The 25,998-nt window shown below is 39.0% G+C and overlaps 1 protein-coding gene across 1 annotated transcript in view; it reads left to right on the forward strand.

Moving 5' to 3' along the window:
* fstl5 (follistatin-like 5) overlaps window positions 1-25,998 on the forward strand; it is a gene marked incomplete at its 5' end in the record, with an annotated part of 136,280 nt that overhangs the window by 83,131 nt on the left and 27,151 nt on the right. Inside the window, 3 exons of the mRNA XM_084550544.1 lie at window positions 6,164-6,284; window positions 18,356-18,517; window positions 19,465-19,599. Coding sequence (XP_084406670.1) covers window positions 6,164-6,284; window positions 18,356-18,517; window positions 19,465-19,599 — 418 coding nt within the window. The remainder of the gene's footprint in view (window positions 1-6,163; window positions 6,285-18,355; window positions 18,518-19,464; window positions 19,600-25,998) is intronic.

Genomic DNA, 25,998 nt, shown 5'->3' on the forward strand with positions numbered 1-25,998 from the left:
TTAGTGAATCGTGCATTAATCCCAGCAGGCCGCTTGTATCCTGGAGTTCAATAGAGCCTCTCTAAATTTTGACAAAGCAGCTTACTGTAATTCCATGAAGTTGACAGTTGCTTGCTATTGCATCATCATCCAAGGCTGTCAGTATTTCAATCCCGACTGAGTGGCCGAGCCAAAGACACAGTCGTGTACTGTGTATGCCTGTTTGTTCGTGTGTGTGTTCATGTTTGCAACTGGGGATAGTGACTCTGGGCATCCAAAAACAGTTCAGATGATGAAAAATGCATTTGATATTTTGTAATTTAAAAAGAGAGAGAGAGAAAATCCATCAATCTGAAAATGTATTGGGGGGACAGGAAGTTGAAGGTTGTGTAAAGTATTCATCAGCGACTTTTTAGAATAATGCTCCACATCCTAGTCGGACAAGTGAACTTCAGAATAAAAAATATATATATCGTACCAGAATCTTTGAAATGAATCATGAAAAACATGGAATTGTTAAAAATAGAAATTGTGTTTTGAAGACAGACGCTGCGGCTTCAACTGGAAGAGATAAAAACACAGGAAACGGTGCAATCTGAGCTGAATCTTTCTACTTCTCCTCTCTTATCTTGCGCATTGGAATAGGTGTTTTTATCTGCCGTAATGCTCAGCGCCTCATGCTGGGGCTTTTCACATTTTCTGTATAGTAGAGGTGTACCGCGTGAGACGTTAAACGGACGTGGCTATTTATAATATCTCCATTCAGCTTTGGTCTGTGTGGATGAATCATTGGTTGTATTCCTCCTGAGCTGTTTCAGGTAGATGATTAAAGCCAGCTGTGCATCACCATACTATAGATAAGATGTGATTCTTAGTAGTGGCCTGTTTTATTACATCTACAGCTCCTGTCAAGTTTTTGTTGAACTAATCATGTGGTCTGGTAGCCTAGAAGCACATTCATATACTCTGCATTGAGTTAGTACAGGATGAAATAGTAACTATAATAGGGTTGCAGTTAACGTAACTAGATGTTTGGTTTATAAAACATCAGAAAAAGTGTCAGATGATTTTTTGTCTCTGTTGAGTCTGGACTTTAAAGATCAGCACCTCTGACCAGTGCATCAACTTTAGGATTTGGGTTGCACAATTCTTATGCTGGGGCGGCACAGTAGTGAGGTGGTTAGCACTGATGCCTCACAGGGAGACGGTCACCGGTTCGAATCCATGGGGCGGCTGGCCCTTTCTGTGTGGAGTTTGCATGTTCTCCCTGTGTCTGCGTGGGTTCTCTCCAGGTACTCTGGCTTCCTCTCACCATCCAAAGACATGCTCATTAGGTTCATTGGTGATTCTAAATTGGCCGTAGGTGTGCATGTGAGTGTGAATGGTTGTCCGTCTCTCTGTGTTATCCCTGCGATGGACTGGAGACCTGTCCAGGGTGTACCCCCGCCTCTCGCCCGATGATTCGGCTCAAAAACTGTGATGCTGTCTTCAAGCTGCTGGCCATCCTCTAAAAGCACATAAAACTAGCCAAGTGCCTGCAACAGATTCATGATGCTATAATACACAATCCTACACAATCAAACATTCAGGTTTATAGACATCAACATTGTGTTCTTTTACTGCTGCAGTTGCATTATTGTCATGTGAAATGGTTATGAGACGGATTTGGCTTTAAGTTGCTGAAGTGTGAGACTTGACCCCATGTGACGTGCCACAATGTGGCTTCAGCTGTTTTTCAAAGACAAGGTGAAGCATCAACTGGTCCTATGTTTCTTTCACCAGTTCAATTTTAACTAGATGACAACAATGTCAACAGGTGCATGAGCAAAACTCAGTTGGGGACAACGGAGCTGTGTTGTGTGAACACAGCATTAGGGGGCAACTTCATGTCCGACCAATAGTTCCATAGAATTCATAAGACAAGAAAAAGCTGAAAATTGTCACTTCCTGATCAGGAAATGTATTTGTTTTACCTGGTTGCATGACTTAATAGATTTTAAAGTTCTGCTACTGGTTTACAAATCACTGAATGGTTTAGGTCCAGAATACATGAATGACATGTTAGCAATGTATAAACCCAGTCGAGCTCTGAGATCGACTGACTCAGGTCAGATAGTGGAGCACAGAGTTAAAACCAAACACGGTGAAGCAGCATTTAGCTGTTACGCTGCACACAAATGGAACAAACTACCAGCAGAGCTGAAATCAGCCCCAACTGTAAGCACTTTTAAATCTAGGTTAAAAACATTTCTTTTTTCATGTGCATATGGCTGAGCCCTTTTAAATCATTTTAAATCGTAATCTTGGATTTACACTGTAAGTCCTCTTAATCGTTTTAATATATGTATATATATATAATACACTTTTCTTTTTCTTTTTTTTCTCTTTTCTTTTTTTTCTTTTTCTTTGTTCTTGCTTTTAACTGTGTGTTCTAATTTGTTCTGTTTTTATGTAAAGCACATTGAGTTGCCTCTTGGTATGAAATGCGCTATATAAATAAAAATGCCTTGCCTTGCCTTAATGCTGGGATTTATGTAAGCCTCTAAATGTTTGACTTCTCCCTCTTCCCAACAGATCCCATCCCAGGTAGGGTGTTTCTTTTTTGTATGCCTAAACAAACTGACATTGCATCACTCTTATTCATTCCATTCACAAAAAGCCCACAAAGCTCACACAGTGCCTGCAACAGATGCATGATGCTGTGATCCATGATCATAAACTGAGAAATCCAGATAAGTTGTTAAACATCAGTATTATGGTATGGTACCCTATAGTCATGCAAAATGGTTATAAATGAAGGTTTACATGTGTTAATGATCAAACTAGAAAATATTTGCATAAAAGAAAGTTGAAAGCAAATTTTAAATGTCCATATTTTAAGGTTTTATTTCACCATTATTGTAACAAAACATATTTTTTCACCTTATCTTATCTGTCAGCTTATCCGTCTCAAATATTCAGACTTGTAACTTGTATGAAAGAGGTGTGATGTGAGCAGCATCAAAACAAGTTAACTTCATCATCTCTGTCCAGAAACACACTGCTGGACAGTGTCAGCTTCTCTGGTTCTCAAGGGCCAATTTGAGGCAGTGAGTCTGCAAGCGAAGCATAAAAATAACCCAATATATTGCTTTAAATGTCAGTTTATGATGAGTACAGCTAATTAAATGCCATTCGTTGTAATAGGGCAAAGGCAAAAATTACAGAAGAAGAAATGTCATAAATATTGGCAAATGAGACTGGAACCATTTGTCGCATGGCTAGAAGTAACTAGAGCTGAGTAATTAATTTGAACTGACCCTATTTTAGTTGCATTTCCTTAATAACTTTCCGCACACTCTTTGTACACATTGGAGGGTATTTCTATTCATATGCATATTGTGTTCCTCTGATGAAGTTTCAGAAGTGCAGGAGGGAAGCTTATTCAAAGGCCATTTTTCTAAAATGCCTTGTCAGTACCAGGGGTTAGCTAACCAATGAGGTGGCTCTTCAGAGTCCTTTCAGAGGTGACCTGCTGGTGACAGCGTTATTAATTATAGTTTCTTGAGGGCTGTGGCCTATTTGTAAATCCACCTCTACCTGCCCTTGTCTCCCTTCCTTCAGAGTAGTCCTACCCTTACCAGTTTGCCTGCACAGAGGTGGGTGCTGGGTGCTGTTGATAGCTGAAGTGAGGGTGCTGAGGTGAGGTGGAGGAATCATGTCGACAGCCTCCGCCGTGCCTCGTTCCACCCCTCTGAGTTTCATTTCTCCCCCCATTCATTTTTCATTTAAGAAGGTGACACAATATGCTCTCAGCCCAAGGGGCCAAAACGCACCATCGATTTCCCCTCATATTGTGAAGCTCTGATGCTTCACTCAGCCCGAGCCGTTACTAAGCTCGTAAGTTAGATCGGAGCACACCGGGACGAACTGATAAACACACCGTACGCCTGTAAACACGACGGCTGGCTCGCCTCGCCTGATTGTGGACATTTAAGGGTAAGCTGAATGCCAAGATGTAAAGCCTGCAAAGCTGTGATCAAAATGTTAAAAGCCATTTAATGAGAAAAGGCACTTTTCTTTTCTTTCTTTTCTTTTGATGAACGCTTCAGAAAGAAAGAATTTGTTGTTCTTAAGAACAAAAGTTCACACTGCTAAAAGATATTCAAATTATTTTTTAATGCAGCAATCAGGAGTGAACACGGTTTTGGCCTTCGTCAAGTTAGGTGGCACTGATGAAAACTCTAATAAAGGCTGAGTGCCAGAGCAGCTCATTTCTGAAGAAAAAGTGGAGAAAGCTATTATTGTGAGTAAAGACTGTTCTTTGGTTCTAAGTAGTCTCTGACGATTTATAATATATTCACTTCATTTAGCTGATGGGCTAGAATGACTATTGTCATATAATTTAATAGAGGTTTTAGTCTTTTTCCTCAAATTAAGAAACAGATTATCACATCTGAGATCATTTTCATGTGAGAAGTTGTCCTTAACATGAAATGACAATACGAGAGCCAGCTTATTAAATATGCCATCAGACTCCTTAGGAATAAAATGAAAGAGGAAGTCTAAAGCAGTAAGGTAATGATTTAATATAAATGTTAGATTGAATGCCGTATTATACTGGAAACCATGCATTTTTAATTTAGTTACGAGGATTATTAGTGGAAAACCATCTGTGTCTTGCAGTGATTAATGCGTGAAATGAAAACAATCAAACGTGTTCGTAATACATGAAATCGATAAGCCAACAATTCCAAGAGCAGACAGTGGAGGTGCATGGAAAGGGACTGTAACACAAGCAAAGCTGTTGTATTCAGAAGACATTCAGATAACAAATTATACATCATGATCAGTGCTATGTTGTTGAGTTACCCTGAAGAACACAAAATGTTACGTGCCTAATACGTCATGCATTTACTCTTAACTACAAAACCTCCATTGATTTTGTATAAAATAAAATAAAAAGATAATTGTCTTATTCTTAAAGGGCAGATCAATTCTATTTCTTATTATTAATATTTTAGACATTTACATTTCTATAGCTTCACAATAGTGTCAGAAGCCCCCAGTGACAAGTGTTTACGCCCCCATACAAACGTTTTCCCATGTGATCTGATGTAAGTTTCTGCATTATAACCTTGCGACGCTGATCACAGCACGTCCTCTGCCAGTCACTCTCTGTCCTGATGTTGCTGCTGAGTGAGCATTTTCATTTTAAATACCCATAAAGGAAGATTGACCCACCATTTAAATTTGCTGGGTATGACAACAAGTGAAGGATTGCTAGTTTTTCTTCCTTACAGGCACACCGTTTCATTTCATTCTTATTAGTTTGAAAATATGTGACTATAACAGAAAATATAGATTTTTATCTGAAACAATCCCCACCTCGTGTTTTTTTAAGATAAAATTTGTTTAGTATTACTTTAAGGCTCCACATAATACACAAACTCATTCCAGCGTCTTGTGAAGATGACTTGTTGTTGCAGAGGGGTCATCACACCAACATACCATCAATGGGCTCATTAGCTTTGGGGGCTTCTTTTCTGTGCTACAGCTTAAACAATTTATCTTTGCTTTATTTTCCTATCCAGCACCATTTTTCTTCAGAGGCTTATTAATCATAACACAGCACGATCATGGATGGCTGTTGGTGTGATTTCAGATATTGTTTTGCTTTCCATCACAAATTGTTTGGTGTTGTTGTGCATGTTAACCAAAGGACCACTGCTTGCTTCTTGCCTTTTTCAGGGACAGTGACATTTCAGATGAGCAGCAGGCGTTGTTTTGATTGTGTGTGCAGAGCTGTATTTTCAGATTTTTGTTTTGAAAGTTGCTAACACTCTGTAATTTCTACACTAATCAATTGTAGCTTCAGATTCCATCAGCTCACTTTGCTCTGATTGAAACAATCACACATACCAGAAAGCAATTTTTCTTAACTGAGAACTGGACACTTCTTTTCCGCAGCTGTTTTCTGTGGCTTCATCTTTTGACTTGGACTAATGTTCATTTGCTCCACAGTGTGCCTTTTCGGATGACTGCGATATCTTTAATTTCCTGTTCCATAAAAGATTTTCATCTGCACCAATAATCTCGTTGCATTTCCATTGAAACAGTTCATTTCCAGCTTTAAATGCCTGCTGCTTCCAGATCGTGAGTAGTTTCTCTTAGTAATAAAAGCTCTTTTCTGTTTGTCTGGTAGGATTTTGGGGATGACGGCTCACTGTACATCACCAAGGTTACTACGACCCACATGGGCAACTACACCTGTCATGCTGATGGATACGAGAAACTGTTTCAGACCCACACTCTTCAAGTGAACGGTAAGAGACTAGCACATACACTTATCACACTTTTGATATAAATATCATCTTCTGTGCAGCACCAGACCCTGTTGTAGATGCTGTCAAAATGGTCATCATAATCTCTTGTCATGTGTCAAAAGAATTTGCCATGCTGGTTGTCAAATAACAGGTATTTGTATAGTCAGTCATTTTTTTCATTTTTTTTTAAGAAACAAAATTATTCATTCCTGGGACACAATAGTCCTTTTTTCCAAAAGGGTGCCTCTCTAGCAGCACTTCAAAAGAGAGTGGCTCTGTGAATGATTGTGGAGGGCACTTCTTATTAATGTAGATGCTGCAAATAAATGGGTAAGCTGTGCGACACCATGCTGCTTTCAGGAAATAGTCATTACCATACCTACAGTGATTTAAAGGCAGAAAACAACATGCAGAGCTGTTTTCTGCCTTTAAATCACTTTAGATGCCATACATATATATAATATCTGTGAGAAAAACTTTAATTGCTATGAAATAAGCTGTATGGCAACATGGGAGAGGTGTTTGCAGGTAGGTGTCTTACTGCGCATAGTTTAGTGATGTAGAGGTGTCTCTATTAAAACAGCTATAGTAATGTATAGTAAAGTATTGTGACAGTCTGAAAGAAGTTGTTCATAGTGATGAATCTACAGAGAAATATAACTTGAATGTTCAGCTCATGTTGGGTGTATTGAGTTTTGTTTCAACTCATTGTTTATATTTCCTGGTCCACAATGTTACTGCACTAAAACCGTCAGCGTTACACCTCAGTGTTACACCTCAGCGTTACACCGTCAGCGTTGCACCAGCTATGACGAGCTGTGCCCGCTAACCCACTGCACTTTACCTTTTCTAACAGCAGACAGACATAGTGAGCGGCTACGTTTTGGAGCTTTTAACGGCTGAAGACCAAAAACAGAGCTGGAACGAGAGTGAATTTAGGATTTTTATATCCAGGTGACCAGAAACTCCAAATAAATTACACTGCTTGCTGGGGCAACTTTTTTTGTTTGCCTTATCCAGTTAAAACATTGTGTCCTATTCACATCTTCTTTCTGTCCCATACAAATATCACTTTCCTATGAGCTCACCTTACTTCCACTCTGACGCAATTCAACAAGAAACAACGGTGTCTTCCTGTTCTACCAGAACAAAAACTGAAACACTTTGTTTATAGACTATTTGCACTTTGTTTATTATTTATTCATTTGTTTTGCACACTGCTTTTCAATGCCGGGAATATTCCACTTTGCTTTAAGTGGTGACCAATTTACACTCATTTATCACTGATACCAGATAAACAAGTTTTACATTTCCACATTTCTTCACTGGTTTGCCATCATCAGTGTGGTGGCCAAACCGTGTGAATGCTGAAGCAGACGCAATGTGCCAAGGGTCAAAGGTGATGTAGTCCAGCTTGAGTGAATGAGACTGTTTTCTTCCATTCTGCTTCTAATGAGTTGAATGAAAATAAACCACATTGTGTTGGCAGAGAAAGCTCAAGATCTACATTACATTTGGCAGACCGTTGCTTCATTATCATTCTTCTAAAAGCTTACTCTGAGGTTAATTGCACTCATGTACAGGTCTTATTATTCCCAGTATTATGTATATGGAATCGGGGTGAATCTCAGGAGAACAGAGACTTTTGGCTGTAATTAATAGTGTAACTTCCACATGACCTTTTTACTGAAGCCTATGAATTCCACATTTTTAGTCTGGGTGAAGTCTCAAAGGACCAGCTTTCACCCTGACATGACTGCTGAGATTTTCTAAAACTCAATTAGAAACAGCTGAAATAGAGTAATCCTGTAAGACTCGATTCAAAATGCTGTCCATCACTCCGAGGCCACAAGAGAATGACAAGAGACACATTTGGAGTTTTATTCTGTCGAGCTGATGTAATTTAGACTGGAAGGTTTCTGTACTGTAAGCTATTTGCAGTATGTGGAGGATCATTAGTTTTGATCCCTACTTCCCCCACTTATCCACACAAACACTGCTGCTTTGTTGCACTGACAGCCAGCCTCCTAGTATTGCCCACCTCATCTGTAGTGCTATCTTCAGTGTCCACTCTTATTCTCAAGATGTTCATTTTGTTCTGATTATTTGTTATTGTTAGTCTGTTGTGTCTGCTCTTCTTTGTTCTAGTGACCCCACAGGAATCGATAGAGCTGCATCTCATTTGTACTGCGGCTCCAAAGTTTGTCCACTCTTTCAGCCACTTTAGCAGAAAAACAAATAGTTGTTTGGGGTAAATTAATGAAACATCAGATCCACCGACCAATACTGCTGCTAGGAAAATGCATTACGTTTTCTATCCTGGAAAGCTGCATTCAACTTGAAATCATGTTTCAAAATATAAGTGTTTCTGATGGGTAAAATGAACCAATTCTATAACTGTGTCTTCTTGCGTCTGGAACTATCATCTTTCAAAATGTGGCTGTAGTTGTTTCCAGTTATGTGTTAGACATAAAACAAATGCAGAGGGTACATGTACAGTGTTCTGTCTCTAATGTTTTTATTATTGACTTTTCAGTGTATCCAAGAATCCTTTCATTAAACTGTTGTCAGAATCATGTCCTGGAGGAGGTTATGTGGCCTGTGACCCTAGAAGTCACGTTGTTTGGGGTGAACAACTCATGGTAGGATGTCCTAAAGCTGGACTCAGACAACAGGAGTTTTGGGCCAGTTTATCCCCTGATTCCACCCTCCCAACAACTGGATGAGAAATCCACTTCAGACCTTGCTCAATATTGAGATTTGGCCCAGGTAATCCAGTAATCAGAGGGTTTACTAATCCACTCTAAGTCCCAAACCAAAATTAAAATCTCACAACTCTCCAACCATTTACTCATCCACACTTGTTTATTCATTCATTCATCTTCTGTAAGCGCTTGCGCCTGTGAAGGGTCGCGGGGTCTGCTGGAGCCTATCCCAGCTGCACTTGTTTATGACTACAAGAATTTCGGATTGATCTCTTAACCCTCCCAAGCCTCTTGCAGGCTCTTTGATTTAAAATCTGGGTGATTGTGTCAATCAGTGGCAATCATTCTAGCCCTCGAGGCTAACGTTATCTACCATAGTCTTGTTGACAAATGTTAAAACAGGCAATTAAAATATTACCTCTTGTTCTCGCTGAAGTATGCACCGCCTATGTTGACCATGTCTCTCCATACTGTGCAGAGACAGTGTGGAGAGTGATATTAATACTAATATTAGCTGGGGCTGTTTTGTATTTCTCTCAGCAAAGTGTGGTTCCATTAAAAGCAAGTTATTGCACCACAGTCTCTATTTTTTATATGAGAGTTTCTTCTTAAGTGTGTGACGCAGCCTAGGATTTTGAAGCTCCTGTAGTCTAAGCCCAGCGTAAGAGGAAATCAGACCTGGGGAACCAAGTAGCTGAGTGGTTGTGAGCTTTAAGCTTAGCTATAGGTGGCAGGCAGAGATGGGGCCTGTCAAAAAAACTGACCCCCAAGACCTGGAGTAATACTAGTGAGAGAGGGGCAGGGCTGCTGTAGAGGTGGGCCAATACCAACTAGAGCTTTTCCTCGATACACTGTGACAGCTCTGGAATCAGAATCCTTGACTGAAGCCGGAGCGTCTTGTTTTAAACAGTTGCTGGCTGTGTGGATGTGTGAATACTCACAAGCCCCGAGCTGAATTTTGCAGTGCTGGATTTTTTTTCCTGGAGAACCAGAGGGTTGCCCACATGTTACTGGGTTCAGTGAAGAGAAAACAGCCAGAGTGTTGCTGTGCGTAGGTGCTGAAGAGCAGTTCAGACAGACTGTACAGACTCGTGGATGCAGGATTTGGAGTGGGTAACCACAAAAAGACAGGGAGAGAGGAGAATGAGAAGAATGAGCTGCCAGATCTATGCCCGAGTGTTGTGTGATTCCTTCTGTGCTAGGCTGTCAACAGTGAACAGCATTAGACTTTGCAGAGGAGAGATTTCAAACGGCCACAACTTCACCGTCAGTTCTTAAATGAGTAATATTTGTCTGGTGTTGTTTAATTTAAGTATATTAAGCATTTACATAACCTTTTTTTAATATCAGTGCATCCCACACTGATGTCAGAAATCCATACACTGAATCCAATACTAAATATATGTTAGCCCTAATCTTAAGATAATAAAAAACACATCTGTTCTGTTCTGCTTTCTTTGCTCTAGCTCTCTATTGTTTTGTATAATACGTGCTTCAGAGGCTAAATTTCCATAATTTGAATAGTACTGTTTGCATTGCTTGTAGTAAATAATAAATCAAATTGAAAACACACATTAAATAAGAGAAAAATAGCCCAACTCCAGCACGACACACACACATACACTACTCCCTTCTAGGCAGAAAATAAAGAGAATACAAACACAGCATAGTACTATTCCCTGAAGATCCATTATGCTCCTTAATTTCTGTCCCGGATCTTTTTTATACCACCTCCAGCAGTTTTACTGTTTTTACTTTTATTTTACCCTTGAAAAGTACTTTTTCACTCGCTGTGTGATGTACATGTAATGCACTAGATTCAGGCTCTGGATCAAACTGTTGTCTGAGCTAGATTACTTCTACATCACGGTGGGACTCAGGTGAGAGAGTAATCACAACTGAGAGAGAAAGCTTTCATCATGGCGTGTGCAAATTTGTCATGGTGTGTTCAGTACCTGGTCTGTTCCCTCAATCCAGTGGTTATGACCACCGTGTTTTTTTTTAGCAACAGACACAAGTTCAATTTGATTGAAGAGTTGTAAGAAGTCTGCCAGGCTTAGTTGGAAATCTCCCAGTCATGTGATGGTGAAGTGGTCTCCTGCCATGGTGTTTGCGTGTTCTGCTCTCTTGTGTGTGTATATGTGTGCGTCTGAATGCCTGCTCATCTTCTAGAGCGCCATGGCCGACGGGAGCCTTGCTGAGTGATTGACGACTGGCTGGGGAGCTTTATGATGGAGCTGTCAGCCCTGCTGTGTCGCATTCTCCTGGCAGTGGCTCTCCTGACGCTCTCAGAAACACATCAGAATGGAACTTCTCTCAGATCGTGTCTGAATCAAGCTTTGAGTGGAAAAATCCCACTGCCCGACTGCCTCCTTTCATTTCCACGACTGTCTTGGCAAAGGAAATGTTGATTTGCACACAGGAATCCGGCATAAACATGCACAATGTAGGACTTTGTAGGTACTTTTAAAATACAGAGTACACACCTTCTTATTTTCACCAAGCTGGAAACTTAATGTGAGAAAAGACAGAGAAGCTTTTGAAATTCTTTCAATATTAATGTTGTTAAATACAAATGAATCCAGAGCAGAAGTACACCAAAAACAAAAAAGTTGTCAGGATTTCAAACGCTAGCTTTCTAAATAAAATGTATTATTATTATTTATTATTATTACCTGATGCTATCATTGCCATTTTATTAACTTCATATTCCATGCTGCTTTTTGAACCTTTAAAAACAGTATAATATCTTATGAGGTATTCACAACACTGTAAGTGGAAATCTTATTCAAGATGCAAGGGCATGATTTAAGATGTGTTTGCTGCTGTTTTATGCATTTCAGAGATGGATGGTGAGTTCATATGTCGTTAGTCTAATTGTCTTGGTATAAAAAAAAAAAAAACCTCGACTGCCGATGTCGTAACCACAAGCTCACAAGTTCATTTGAAGGAGGCAAAATAATTTTAAAAATCCTAAACCTGGATCCCTGGGTTAAATGTTTAGGTCATCTCTCGATGTAAGCAAAATTAACAAAGAGGGTTTAATGTCAGAAAACCTCTTTTTGTTTCCTGTAAGATTTTAACTCTGGGCCATACAGAATTAACAGAATTATTCCATCCAATTCAACTCAACCAGCTATCCCATCATATGAAATCACACCTGATCATTTTCTAGCAGAGAAATTTCATAGTAGGAGGTCTGTATTTGGATTTCTGTTGGCAAAAATTTTACATTTCCCAAATAATGTGATTACATTTTCCCATCTTCATTCATCTATCAATGTTGGCGAGTCCTCATGAAGCCATGACAACTTTAAAGTGATCCAATTATAACTAAACTCTAAATTCAACTTATCAATAGTGTTTTATTCAGAAATGTATAATTTAACAATGCATTTAGACATCTAGGTGATCTGGTTGTTAAATTATTTAGACATGTGACAACATCAGCCTAACTGAGCTATCAGCTTGTCCACATCTTTTGATATGCTGACCCTTCCACCTGCTCCTATCATTATTGTTTAAAAGTCAGAAGCCTAAAACTGCATAGGCACTTGTCTCTACTATCCGAGGAGTTCCTGGTTTTATTTACCTTAAAATGTATGTTCCGATTAATTTGGCAGTCAGTATAGAGAGAGACTGACAGAAAACAAAATAGATAGGCAACAATAGTCGTCTGGCCAGGGAATAAACTGAACATTCACATGTGTGTTTTAACCATTTTACTTAATTACATACATTAAATATAACTTTCAATTATTTTAATACCACATTTCACCATTTTAATTTGCACTTATCCAAAGACACTCTAAATTTCCCATTTTTTCTCATTAAATAGATTTGCTCTACAAGGCTTTCTGCATTTTAATTCTTTCATTCTAACTTAAGGGGGGAATTAAATAATTTAGTGCAGTTTATCGACCTCTATCACTGACCAGCTGGAACTCCAATATTGTTAGTAGATAAGTACATCAGTGCAGGATGGACTTTCTCTCCCACATTCACACTCGCCGAGGGAATTCAGCGACATGAGCTTTTTTCTCAAATAATAGGCCTTTAACTAAGGAATGACCTTTATTGAGCACTGTGGGCCGCCAGTGGGTATTACAGCAACACTGAGAGAAGTTTGGTCCTCCTACACAAGTTCCCCTCCCTCCCTAAGCCCCAGTAACGGCGGTGGCCTGGAAATGACAGACAGCAGTCACATTTTCACAGTGGTGGAAGGTAAACTAGAAATATAAAATGGAAATATCAGTAAAAAGAAATGATTTTTAAATGTCTTTTCAGGCCTTAGACTGAGCTGAGTCATAATGAGCCCCATTGCTAAACAGGGGTTTTGAAATAATGTTATTCTTACTTACTGATATTATCTTCTCACTAAAACAGGGTTTAGTACTGTAGTTCTTACACCATGCTGAGAGGTCGCATACAGTGTTGACTTTTTAATAATTAAATCTGAACAAAGTCTGTTCAGATTCTGCGCTACTTCCTCATCACATGTCATTTTTAATTAAAATAAACTTTTAAGAAATTGACAAAGTAATCACCCTAAGGTCAAGCTGTTAAGAATAAACATTCAATCATTATTGTTGAGCTTAGTGGGATAAAAACGTAATAATGTTCTACAAAAAAAAAAAAACTTGGACATTTGTTGTTAAGCCCGTCTGCATATAAAGCAATTCACCTATCACTTTGTTGAATTTCAGTAGCATTTCATGGTCTCTTGTCTCCTCATCTCTGCTAGTCTACCTAAAAAGAAAGCCTGACCATATCATCACAAAATTCAAACCAAATAATTGAAAACATTTTAGTTCTTCCTATTCAGGTAATTGTAATGCAGTCACAAAATCTACACTCTACTTTCTGACTGTGCCCAGATTTCATGCTGTTTATTTTTGACATTGTTTATCAGTAAAGTGAATTATATATGCGTGCAGTTCTGATCTGGGGTGAACACCGGCGTAGAAACCAGTCTGAAAAAACTGGGCTGGGAAATTACATTTCTGGCAGGCAGTGAGCCCTTCCCATCACAGATGTTTGAATGAACTAGGTCCATGAAACCTGCTGAGGACTCAGTGGAAACTTCTGTTCTGCCTGAGCCAGCCCCTGTATATCATTCCCAGCACTGATTAGTCCTGCTCTTACCCACTTTGTAATTACACCTCTACACACTGCACATACACTTTCGCCGTAGCCTTTCTGACTCATGCAGTGGTTTTACCAGCTATGATTGGATCATAGTTCAGAGACCTTTAGCTGAAAGCTCCAGCCAGTTCCACCTTCTCAAATTACACAAGCCATTTACCCAAAAGGTGCATGAGATGAGATGTGAGCTCAATCTCATGCTATCCATTTTCTATCAGTCTCAATGGCGTCAGAAGATTTTTCTAGATACTGTATATACCTTAGCTACGGACCATCCTGGTCATGAGATCACTGCCTGACGCCTCTTTTTAACACTTGTCCTCACATGGACTCTGAAGAATAAAAAAACAAATCAATATCAAATAATCAATATTCAATCATAATCAAATAAAGGTATATCATGCTTGGTATCATTTAAAACGCATATATAAATACAAAAATACAGTCAATACATGCAAGTTAAAAATATGACACGAGTATTTCTAATTTTCCAACTGGAGAGAATAATAATGTATTTGATGCTTCTTCGACACAAGTTACAACTACAAAAACCATATGTAATGTCAAGGCAGTTGTACCAAAGCACAGAGTAAATCACATTCGCAGCTGCGCAATGTTAACGCTATGATCCTTGAGTATTCAATGATCATTCAAACCATGTTCATCTAAACATTTTATCATAACTATAAGGTACCAAGAACCAAGAACTAACCTCAGCAGTGGCGTGAAGACTATTAGGAGCAACCGATACAGCTGATTGACAAATGACGATGGTAGCAGGTAGTAGAGAACCCAGATGAAGCATTTTTCACAGTATTGTCTTTTCTAATAGAGATCGTGACATCAAGAAGAACAGGCTCTGTCCATACACTAGTGATATTTTTTTGTTCTGCTTGTTTATCTGTGCAATATACAAGAAACATCTGAAACAGCTACTAGTGACCATCTGTTAGCTACGAGGTGATGGGTGTTGAGCTGATCGCTCCGTATGTGCACAGTTCTTTAGCTGAAAAGAATTGCGGCTGTGCTTTTGTATTTAAACAATAATGTATCTCTTAAAATGTGCTTTTAACTGAGATTTAAAAGAGAAACAGATCTTCAGGGTCATAATCATATAAATCTCAACATCAGTTCTGTAACATACAGGTAACCAATGTGGAAAAAGCTAGATCTTGCATTATCTGGATTCATGTATTAGATTTAGAGAGGGGTCTGACTGCAGCATTCTGGACAGGCTGAAGTTTAGACAAGCTGTGTTGGAAGAGACATGAATGCAGAGATGTAACTCACTGTGTTAGTAATATATATGGCATATAATGAAAGCCTGGATGACAGTATTAACTCACCAACCCTCCGGGAAGCAGTTGGTGCTGATCCAGTCACATCTTCTTTCAGTTTTCTTTCCCATTACTCACCTCTGCTCTCGTCTACCATAGAAGCAATAGAGACGCATTCAGCACTGAGAATATATTTAAATTTATACGTTGATGAAAGTAATTTAATACATACTGTACTGTGTGAGGTCTCTTTCCCTGAACAACTAAACTGAATTTCTCTCCACTTGACCACTGTGGCAGTGATACTATTATTTATCTTAAACGAAAAAGTATCAGGATCTACTTTGTTTTAATCACACTGATTAATGCAGCGTTGAATCCCTGAGAGGTTTTTATTAATGGGATACTCAAGGGGACCTGGCTGATTGATTCTCGCTCTGTACGCCTGTTGATTAATCGGTTGTTGTTGTTGTCAGCCAGAAACAAAGCTACATGCCATGTTTGCCATGACCCCAAAACCCTCCCTTGACATGGCCCCACACACACAAACACAGGGTGCCGTTCAGTCTCAGATAAGCAGATACATCTCTTAACCAGCTCTGCAATTTATAGCTTAAATCCTCAATACAGTCACTTTTATCTGTGTGGTGTTTGCGTTGCTGTTTATTACACAATAGGAAAATACTACCGATTCACTGACTTACCATACATGTACAATAGTATGAGAACATATTCAAAACTGAGCTTTTGAGCTTTGGAATGATCACTTAATGTATTGTATTGGATTTGTTCTTATCCTGAATATGACCTCAGTGAGGCCTGGTTGTTCCAGACCCTTGGTTGTGTTTATGATTCTTATTATTCAGGTTTCCCGTTGTCTGCATCATTTGAGACTTTGTCCCATTGCAATCCCAGTGCAATGGGATTACTGTAGGGCTGCAACTAAACCACTATTTTTTTTAAAAAGTGATTTATTGTTTTGCCTATAAAATAAAAGTAGTGAAACATATTCTTAACATATTCATAAAAATTTTTGTCAATGTAGTGTGCACTTCAGCTTTAATATTTTGCGTTACTGACAGCAGACTTTATCACCAATTATCATCATTTTTTTGTTTTGTTTTGTTTTATCCAGGTTTCTGAAACCAGATATGATGTGAAACATAATGATATTCTATGAATTTTAATTAAGCCAGAATCAAGAATGTTTTATTAAATGCATAATGGGCAAGATCTGTTTTGTTTTTATATTTAATTTGATTTTTTTCCACTAAAAATAACTCAGGTATTTTAGTCCCTAATTTTGATTTGCTCTAAAATATTTTTTTACCAATAGATTTGTTTATTACATTACTGGTTTGTGTATTCAGATAGATGCAGTGCAGTATATGTGGATGAAGCTCCAGATTCAAGTCTCATTCTGAACACCCTGTATATAAGGAAAAACTCTGACATAAGTCATTTACAGTAAGTAGATCATATGACACAAAAGCAAATAAAGAAGAAGGATAATAAAACCACACACAAAGAAATCAGCTTTTGTATGCTTGTTTGGGCATCTGTGAGGATATTAAGTGAGACTAATAATCTGCACTCAAAAGATTGAACAAAAATAATTGACTCCATGGGTTCTATTCAGTCTGGCTTGTTACTGCTGAGTGGCATCGATATAACTGGAGTGTCTGTGTGGCTGTGATTGGTGGAGTAACCTGGGTGCCATAAGAACCCTCGTGGTCCACTGCGGACAACGCTGGCAGCGTGGTTGAAAGCCTGGGAGTGTTGTGGTTACCAGATGGCCTTGGCAGCAATCCTCAGTCCTTTCACTCACCTGGCTGAGTAAAGACTTCCTCTAACCCAGTGCCCAGAGGAAATGGTCTCTACAGCACGTCTGTCTTCTCTACTTCTGCCAAGACTCTCGCTTCCATCCTCTGAAGTCGGAGGAAGAGGACACTGATTTGGGCCACAGAGGCTCAAAAGAGATTGCTCAAAAGAAGATGGAGAGATCGGATGTCCCTACTTAAACCACTGCTAGGTTGTCACACTCTTATGTGACAGGTTGTTGTGGAGTGGATCGTGCTGCTTTTTTACGGTCGCTCTGCAAACACTTGATTGTTGCTGTCCAAGTCACGGTTTCAATGTGAGAGTCTCCTCAGAGATACGGCTGTCCCTTTGAAAGGTTTTGTCATCTTTATCCTATTCAGAGAAGACTTCTTCCTTTCAACGAATATTTAAATTCACTCTTTTAATAATTTTCCATGTTTTGTGGAGCAAGAATGTAACAATTTAGCCCCTGGCTGCAGAGTGAGACTTGTGGCATATTCTGAGCCAATGCATAAATGCACAGTATTAATGTATTTTTGTGTTTTATTGATTTATGTTAATTTATGGTTCTTGGAAGTATAATTTGTAGAGTATTTTTGTTTGTTTTTGCTTGAGGGCAGAAAAAACAAGTGAAACTGCACTATGACAGAGGCACAGAGCACAGAAAGGTGTCAAGTCAGCATTTGGAAGAGTTGGCAGAAAAGAGATTCAGTATTTGTCTTTTAAATTTTTTTCATGGATTTCTTTTTTTCCTGCTTCTGTTTTTCCACTTCTATCCTCCCCTTCTTGACAAAAGGTTACACAAAATCAATAGTTACCAAGAAAAATCAATAACATCCGTACAGAGGTTTTCTCCCTTATTTATCTATCTGATTTGTTTGGCTTCATGGAGCACTTTAACTGCAACTAAAGGCATTCAACAATCTTATCGATAGTATATGCTAATGTAAAGCCATACGTTCAGCACTTGGCATCTTCTGTAAAACTTAACATTCAAAAATGATGAACGTACTCCTCGAACGTATTTACAACAACAGTGTAGGACTGAACAGCATTTATTAATACCCGTATTATTATTAATGCTTACCTGGCTCCCTCTCTTTTATTTTTCACGTTCCTCTAGTCCCTCCCGTCATCCGAGTTTACCCAGAGAGCCAAGCCAGGGAGCCGGGTGTCACTGCCAGCCTGCGCTGCCATGCTGAGGGCATCCCCAGTCCACAACTGGCCTGGCTCAAGAACGGCATGGACATTACAACCAAGCTGTCCAAACAGCTCACCCTGCAAGGTAGAGAAGAGTACTGCTTAGATATATGCATATGCATACTGTATATTTATTACCACTCGTACTTCTTTGTTTTTTCTAACATTTTTCTGCAACAGTGGCTCTTATAGTTTCTGCTGCTGTCACTAAAAGAATAATGATACTGATAATAAGAAACTTGAAATGTAAAATAGTGTTGGGTGAGAAATTATTTTGTGTGTGTATCAATCCATGCATACTGTATATCATATTCTGGTCGGTTTGTCCGCGTTCCTACTACCTGCTGCTGCCCTGTTAGTTGATCACGTTTCTGTCGCTCCTGGTAACGTCTTACTTTTTTTGATGGTTACTTTACATGGGGCAAACATGCTCATGAAGAATTTATTCCAACCAAAGAGAAACGATCAGATGACGTGTTTGCATGGTTCCTAGGAGCTAATATCAATGGTTTACACCTGACTCAATCCGATAAATCTGAAATCTGAAAATTCCCCCGATCGGTCCAGTCTGTTCTGATTGAGGTGGTTACATGAGGCAGTTTTATTCTGATTATTAGTCAAATACTAGGGTATGGACCACATACATTCCACAAAGCTTTCCAGTGATGACTGTGACTCATTTCAGTTTAAAGATGCTGGCGTGTAACTGAGATATGAGGACATGAGTCACTGAGGGGTTTGTCAAAAGTATCAAAAACATGAAAGCAAAGTTTTCATGTTTCTTGTAGTTCTTACGTTAAACAGTGAAACAAATGTTTTCCCCTTTCAAGTGTTTTCACAAAAAAAATATAAACCAGCCCCACATTCTCACTTTAAACTTGCAGTTTTTGAATTATCTCTGAACAAACCTTTCACCTTTCTTCTTAACATGTTAGAGAAAGCTTATGTAATCATAGCAGAAAATGGAGTCATGGAGTTCTTCCTTTTATTTCCTTTCCTCTCGTCATCTTTTTCTTCTGTTGTTCGTCAAAGCTAATGGAAGCGAGGTGCACATCAGCAACGTCCACTTCGAGGACACCGGCGCCTACACCTGCATCGCCAAAAACGAGGCCGGCGTGGACGAGGACATCTCCTCGCTGTTTGTGGAGGACTCTGCGCGCAAAACCTGTACGTATGACTCAAGCTGTTAGCTTCTGCTTTTTTATTCAAGGGAAAAAGGAGCCATTTAAATTTAAAGCTCTTAATAATTTATCCTGTCAGTTCTTAATAGTTTATACTATACACACAAAAAGCATCTCTACTGCGAGGGAAGTAATGGTGATGCTATCTTTACTCTTGTGGTTTGGAAGCAGGAACAGTTGGTCTTGTAACTTTTATTCTTTATTTTTATCTCTGATCATTTATGGATAAGCAAGAGCTCAAAGAATCAGTTTCATTAGTGCTGAAAAGAACTGCTTGATAAATTGGTTAGTTGATCAACAGAATCACTCGCCAGAATGTCTGTTTCTTGACTCTGCGCACGTTTTATATTATTTCTTTTTTATTATTTTTGGACAATTTGCATAACAATTAGCTGAAAATAAAAGTAATAATAACAGTAATGAATTGCATCGAACATGTCGGGAATTAATGTGTTTCTCTTTATTTTCAGTTAATAAAGTAAAAAATGCGGTTATAAAATATCAATAAATAGTGAAAATCTAAAAAATACAAACAAATAAACAAATGTTTGTTCTAAATAAACCATAAATTATAAATTTACCATTATAAAAAGTTGTATACTTGTATAATTAGTTTTATGTCTTAAAGCTTTCATTCACTATAATAGTTGTTCTGTTGATGACTAATTGACTAATCTTGCAACGATACTGTCATCTATGTCATCCTCCACATGAGTGAGTTTTAACATCTGTATTAATTGACTGAGTTGGTATTTAGGATTTGTTGTCAGCTGTCAGTGTGTAACTTTGTAACATCAGGTTTGTGACACGCGTAACCTTTTTATTCATATTTGAAAGCACTTTTTAACACAAACAATCTCCTGCCGGTCCCTTCCTTTGAGCAGAGTCTCACACGGTAATTAACTTTGACCTTCTCACAAATGTCAGGATCTGTCTTTAGGGTCCTTTACCAGTTGTTAGAGCCTTGTATTTTCCTGTGGGTAATTAGGGTTCCCAAACAGTACACACTGCAAGTTTTTGCATTCAGGTCACACATCACACGGTCCCACACCTCTGCCAGACCTGGCGCGCTTAGATGTGTGATCCCTGCAGTACGACACTTCCTTCTCCCAGCCTGTCACGCATCAGTGGATCATGCTCGACGAGGTCAGAAGTCAGTGCTGTGCTTTGAAGCTTTTGAAGATCTACCGTGGGCCAAAATGGTGCTAGGAGTTCGATATGGCAGACCCCTTTTTAGAGTGAGCAACCCCACAGGACCGGAGTTCAAAGGGATGTCAGTCGACGTCCAGACATGGTTACGCTGTTATATTACGAAAGAGAAGGAGAGAAAAACACAGACTTTACTACACATATTGTTGCCCGGCCTGAATATCTAATAGACTTGACCCATTGCAGTTTTCCTATGAGCTTCCCTCCTGTATTCAAAAGCGATTTAAGGGAGCACATGGAGGCAGACTGTCTGTAATCTTTTCCCTCAGTGAGGCTGAGGCTAATGTGGGGTATCAGCTCATAACGCCTGCAGCACTCACCTCTGCTCCTAAAAATATAGAGTACGTCCTGACATTTAGCTCAGTGTGGAGCCTTAAAATGTAGATTTATTGGCTCATTTCCATTGATGTTATCTTGCTTTTGAGGAGAACTTTATCTACAGTATTTTACTCATTACATCCCAACTCTTCAAGTATGAGGCTGGCATTATGCTTCTTTACTATCAACCAGTTCCAATTAATCAACTCGTTTTAGTTGTAAGCCACACTCAGACCCAAGCCTCTTCTTTCTTATGGACACACACATTTGATGGATTTGTTGACATTGAATATAAACAGACTTAAACTGTGTTTCCCCACCCCGTTTTATTTATCTACCCATAATAATCCTCTTAGTTGAATTCATCTTGATAGCTTCTCTTGTGTTTGTCACTCTAGTTTGTTTTTCAAGGCATACAGTATACCGCCATGATTTCACAGACGTTCTTTGGAGCTGAAATATTTTGCTGATTGGCGTAGACTCTAATATATCTCACCTCTGTAGCTGTGTTTGTAACTTTTTACAGAATTAAGTTTTGCTTGCCAACCTCCAGTAGTAATATAAAGCATAGAACACAATGAATGGTCATAATAACTAACAAAGAAGGTGCCATGGTGGATAGGTCAGTACAGTCAAAGCCTTTCATTTATACAAAATGTAGCAACAGCTCTGTCTTCTTCACACAGAAACCAAAGGTCTGCGATAAAAATAAAAGGCGGACAGAAAGGACTATCAAACTGTCCAGCTTTGCAAAGTGTAATTAGTTTAATGGTCACAAAAGGTCAAGTCAAATTTATTCCTAAAGGGCCTTTAACACGGGTTCATTACAAAGTACTTTACATTTAACAACTCTGTTAACTGTGTGAAAGAGTGACACGGAGAATATAGATTGTCAGCTATGTCCACTCACTCTAAAGCAGGAGTGTTCAGTTAATGAGTGAATTCGTTGAAGGTGCTGCTACGTTTAGTTTTAGTGAAGTTTTACAAACTTTACGCAGCACAGTGTCTAGTCTAGTCTAGTACCAGGGACTCAAAGAAGAAGACATCAACAGACTACATCACTATAGAGAAGTGTCTGGTATTTGGCTGACAACTAAGGGGAAAAAAATGAATTAACTGAATTAATGTAATATATCATGTAGCCCTAGTATCTCAAACTGCGCCGAACCAGTAGTTATATCAATGTCTATATACAATCAACAACAGGCTGTGAAATCCAGTACAGAGAGTACAGTTTATAATTTCATTGGCCTGGAAGTCAAACTGACTTTCCCTTTCATTTTGAACTGTGCATATTTTTTAAAAGAAAATGCTCTTTATATCTTTTTATCTACATATATCTACACATTTATTTATCAGTGACTGCAAGGGAAATAATTGCTAAAATAGCTAGAAAAAAGCCAAATCTTCCTGAAGAGAACAGATCATTTTGTATGAGAGCATCAAGGAGCGAGGCTGACTAATAGAAGTCCAGTCTTGTTTATCGCTGTGCAGCTGCTCGTGTAAGATGGTGAACGAAGCAAATACAAAACTCATTAAGTCTGAGAGAGAGCTGCGGGTTTGAGTTTTGACCCTCTTGTCATTTGCATTACCTTGGTATTTGATTAGACTGCAGATGGACAGATATTCCTATTGGGCTCTCCAGTAAGGGGACGGCCAGGCGACATTTTCTAGGAAAGCTGCCAACTGTTGTCAATACATCAGAGTTTAAGGCCAAAACGGAGGAACTGGAAGAATCTGAGCTGCTCACGTGTGTTGTCATGTCCAGCGTTAACAAACTTGATCAAGTGTCAGCTTACACTGCAGCTGGTGTCACCTAAGCAGTTGTTGTCATGGATGTTAAAATATTTAACAAGCAACTGTACAGAAATATGCACTGGGTTCGTTACGCTTAGTGCAAACTGATGAGCCTGGAATGAATGCTTAGAGCATGCAGTGCTGTTCATTTAGTTGTTGGATGTGTTAGTTTCATAACACAGTCCATCGGCAGTTTACACACACCCTGCCGCTCCGTGTTCACATGCTCAGTTGGGATGCTTGCGCTCAAAACATTCAGATTTTCTGTGAAGTCTGTGAATATTTCCACTGTGGAAATGGCAGGAAAGCAAAGACAGCTACTCTTTGACCTGTCAGGACATCTGTGTCCCCAAACCAGCGAGTTTGACAACGACAATACCACAACAACTACAACTGTCCTCACTGTTTCCTTTACTTATCTACCTGTATGTGTAGACATGTGGCTGTAAAGTCAGCAGCATTGTTCATGCTGTTTATTTGCCTGCATTATATTTGTGTCTATGGTAGATTAAAAATTACCCATCAAGCAGCAGATAAAGGTCAAGTTATTTCTAAGAAGTAGCTTTGTTAAAACATATGAATCTGATGCCCATTTGTGAGTGCTGTTACTTAAGCATTTCTTTACTTTATTCAGCAGGGACCGGGCATATTAATAAAACAGAGTTATCCAAGAGACTGTTTTTCATCTGTAGTCCCTGGACAGATCGCATTGAGCCACCCTTAAAGCAGATTAGAAGAGTTGGGATAATTTGAGTATGAAGAGATAAGATAAAAATACGGTATTAATATTAGCCAAGATGCACTGAAACCTCATTCACAGTCAATGCATTTATTCCACAAATTTAAAAATGATGATTCACAAATCTACATCAAAAAGATATTTTTGTAAGAGCTTAAACAAAGAAAGAGGTTTCTATTTTTTGTCGTCTTGTTTCAATAAAACAAAACCTTTTCCTTTTTTACTAATCCCATCCCACAGACAGCAACAATTTAGCTGAAGAGTAAAAACAGAAGACATATATTGCTTAGAATTAGAAGCAAATTACACCATAAATAAGCCCTGGAGAAATGATGAACAATACAAGAAAAAGTAAAATAAGTCTGTCTCCAAGGTTCCTTTGGAAATATTTGCCAGACAACTCAACATTTTATTATTTCTCTTAATTGAATACCACATAAGTGTTCTTGCAATGTACGTTCTTCATGGTCAAGGTAACCTGACCAAAGAGTCTGTTCCTGTTGAGCCAGTTTTTAATCTCCGCCTCCATTCTGCAAGTGCTGTCTCACAGCATTGGAAAATTATTTTGCTTGTAAGTATTTTTTTCCCAAGTTAGGAACTTTGCACCTCGAGCAACAAAGTCCGCTGCCATGATTTCCATCAGCACCATTAGCTGTTAGAGATAGACTTCACCTCCTCTGCCCGTCATCCTTCTGCCTCATTCCCAGAGATCTTTTACTTCGTCTCTGTTCTATCTGAGCCCCTGTGGCTGGCGGCCTCACGCTGACCTTCATCTTCACCAGCACCCTGCCAGTCACACTAGAACCTGGCGCTGACTTTCAAGAGCCGTCGGTGTGAACTCCCTATCTCTCTCTTCTTGCAATAACTGTAAAATAACAGCCTGAGTGGGTGTGAGTCACACACAACACGGTTCATTCACACCTCCAGCCAGGTCCAGATGAAGAATGCTATCACAGGTTGTGATGCCAGTACTGTCCTAGGAACTGATAACTGTTACACTTTTCCAACACCATAGTGAAAAGAAAAAAATAAACCACTGGTTCTTTAAAAACCTTGTAATTTCATAAAATGTGTTAAAATCCGTCTGTGAGTTTAACATGGATTCAGATTGTTTCAGAATATTTAGATGAAGTTATGATTTAGCTAGTAAACTATCTGATCAAACTATTAAAATTAAAAACTAATAACAGTGCAAAGCCTCATTGTGTGCTTGGTTTTTGTGTCTACCTGTACTGTATGTGTAGACATGCAGCTGCAAAGTCAGCAGCATTGTTCATGCACTTTATTTGCATGCATTATATTTGTGTATTTGGTAGATTAAAAATTACCCACCAAGCAGCAGATAAAGGTCAAATTATCATTGGCTGACACCAAGGAGAATTTATGAAAAGTGGCTTTGTTAAGAACTTTAGATTTTTAACCTTTGAGGAAGTTTTTATTCTTTATTGCAAAGCTCAGATTCCAAGTATTAGGACTGTAAACCATTACCATACAACAATCATACTGATGTCCTGTAATGAAAATGTTTTGAGCCTGCTCATATTCAAGTATTAGTCGTTCTGGTTTTCCAGTCTTTGCAGAAAGCATTTGATGTTCACAAGTACAGACGTAATTGTGTTTAGGCTCAGGGACGAGAGAGGCACGTTATTAAAAAGGCCATCTTTTGCCTTTAAGTAGTAAAATCAAGGACACTTTCAAGCGGGAGCACGAAACTGTGATCGCGCAGAAGATGAGATGCTTGTGGGCATGTCAAGACACCAGACTACGCTTGATCTAATAGCATTGATGTGCAGCAGACAGAGGTTTAAATGACACATTGTGATTATACTTGGAAATGTTTTAGAAATCTGACTTTGTGGAAAGTAATGATCTCCTTCGGTGAAATCATTGTTTATGACCTGCCTTAGGCTCCACATTCAGATGCTTCAATAAGAGCGAGACGCAGCTGAATAACTAACTAAGCCAGTTGTCAAAGGGCTGAATAAGGTATTAAGCAGGAGATGAACTGAAAAACATGATCTGACGAGCGGAGCATGAGTGATTGTCTTTAGATGAATTCACCTAAGAGGAGCTTGAGGGTCGCAACCTTCTCCTCGCAGACGCAGCACTGAATAGTTTTTCTCTGAAATTTATCCAAGCCCTTCGTTGTTTGGGAAAACCTGAGCAGTCACTATTCTGAGATCTCTTTAACGGAGGCTGTCACCAGCAGGCAGAGCTCCATCCATCTCTGACAGTCTGACGCTAAACTGGCATAAATATCTGCCCTTCACAATGTGCCAATTATTTCTGCAGTGTCAGAGGCTCTGCGAGGCTCAAAGCAAG

This window comes from Chelon labrosus, assembly GCF_963514085.1.
Source record: "Chelon labrosus genome assembly, chromosome: 8".
NCBI lineage: Eukaryota > Metazoa > Chordata > Actinopteri > Mugiliformes > Mugilidae > Chelon > Chelon labrosus.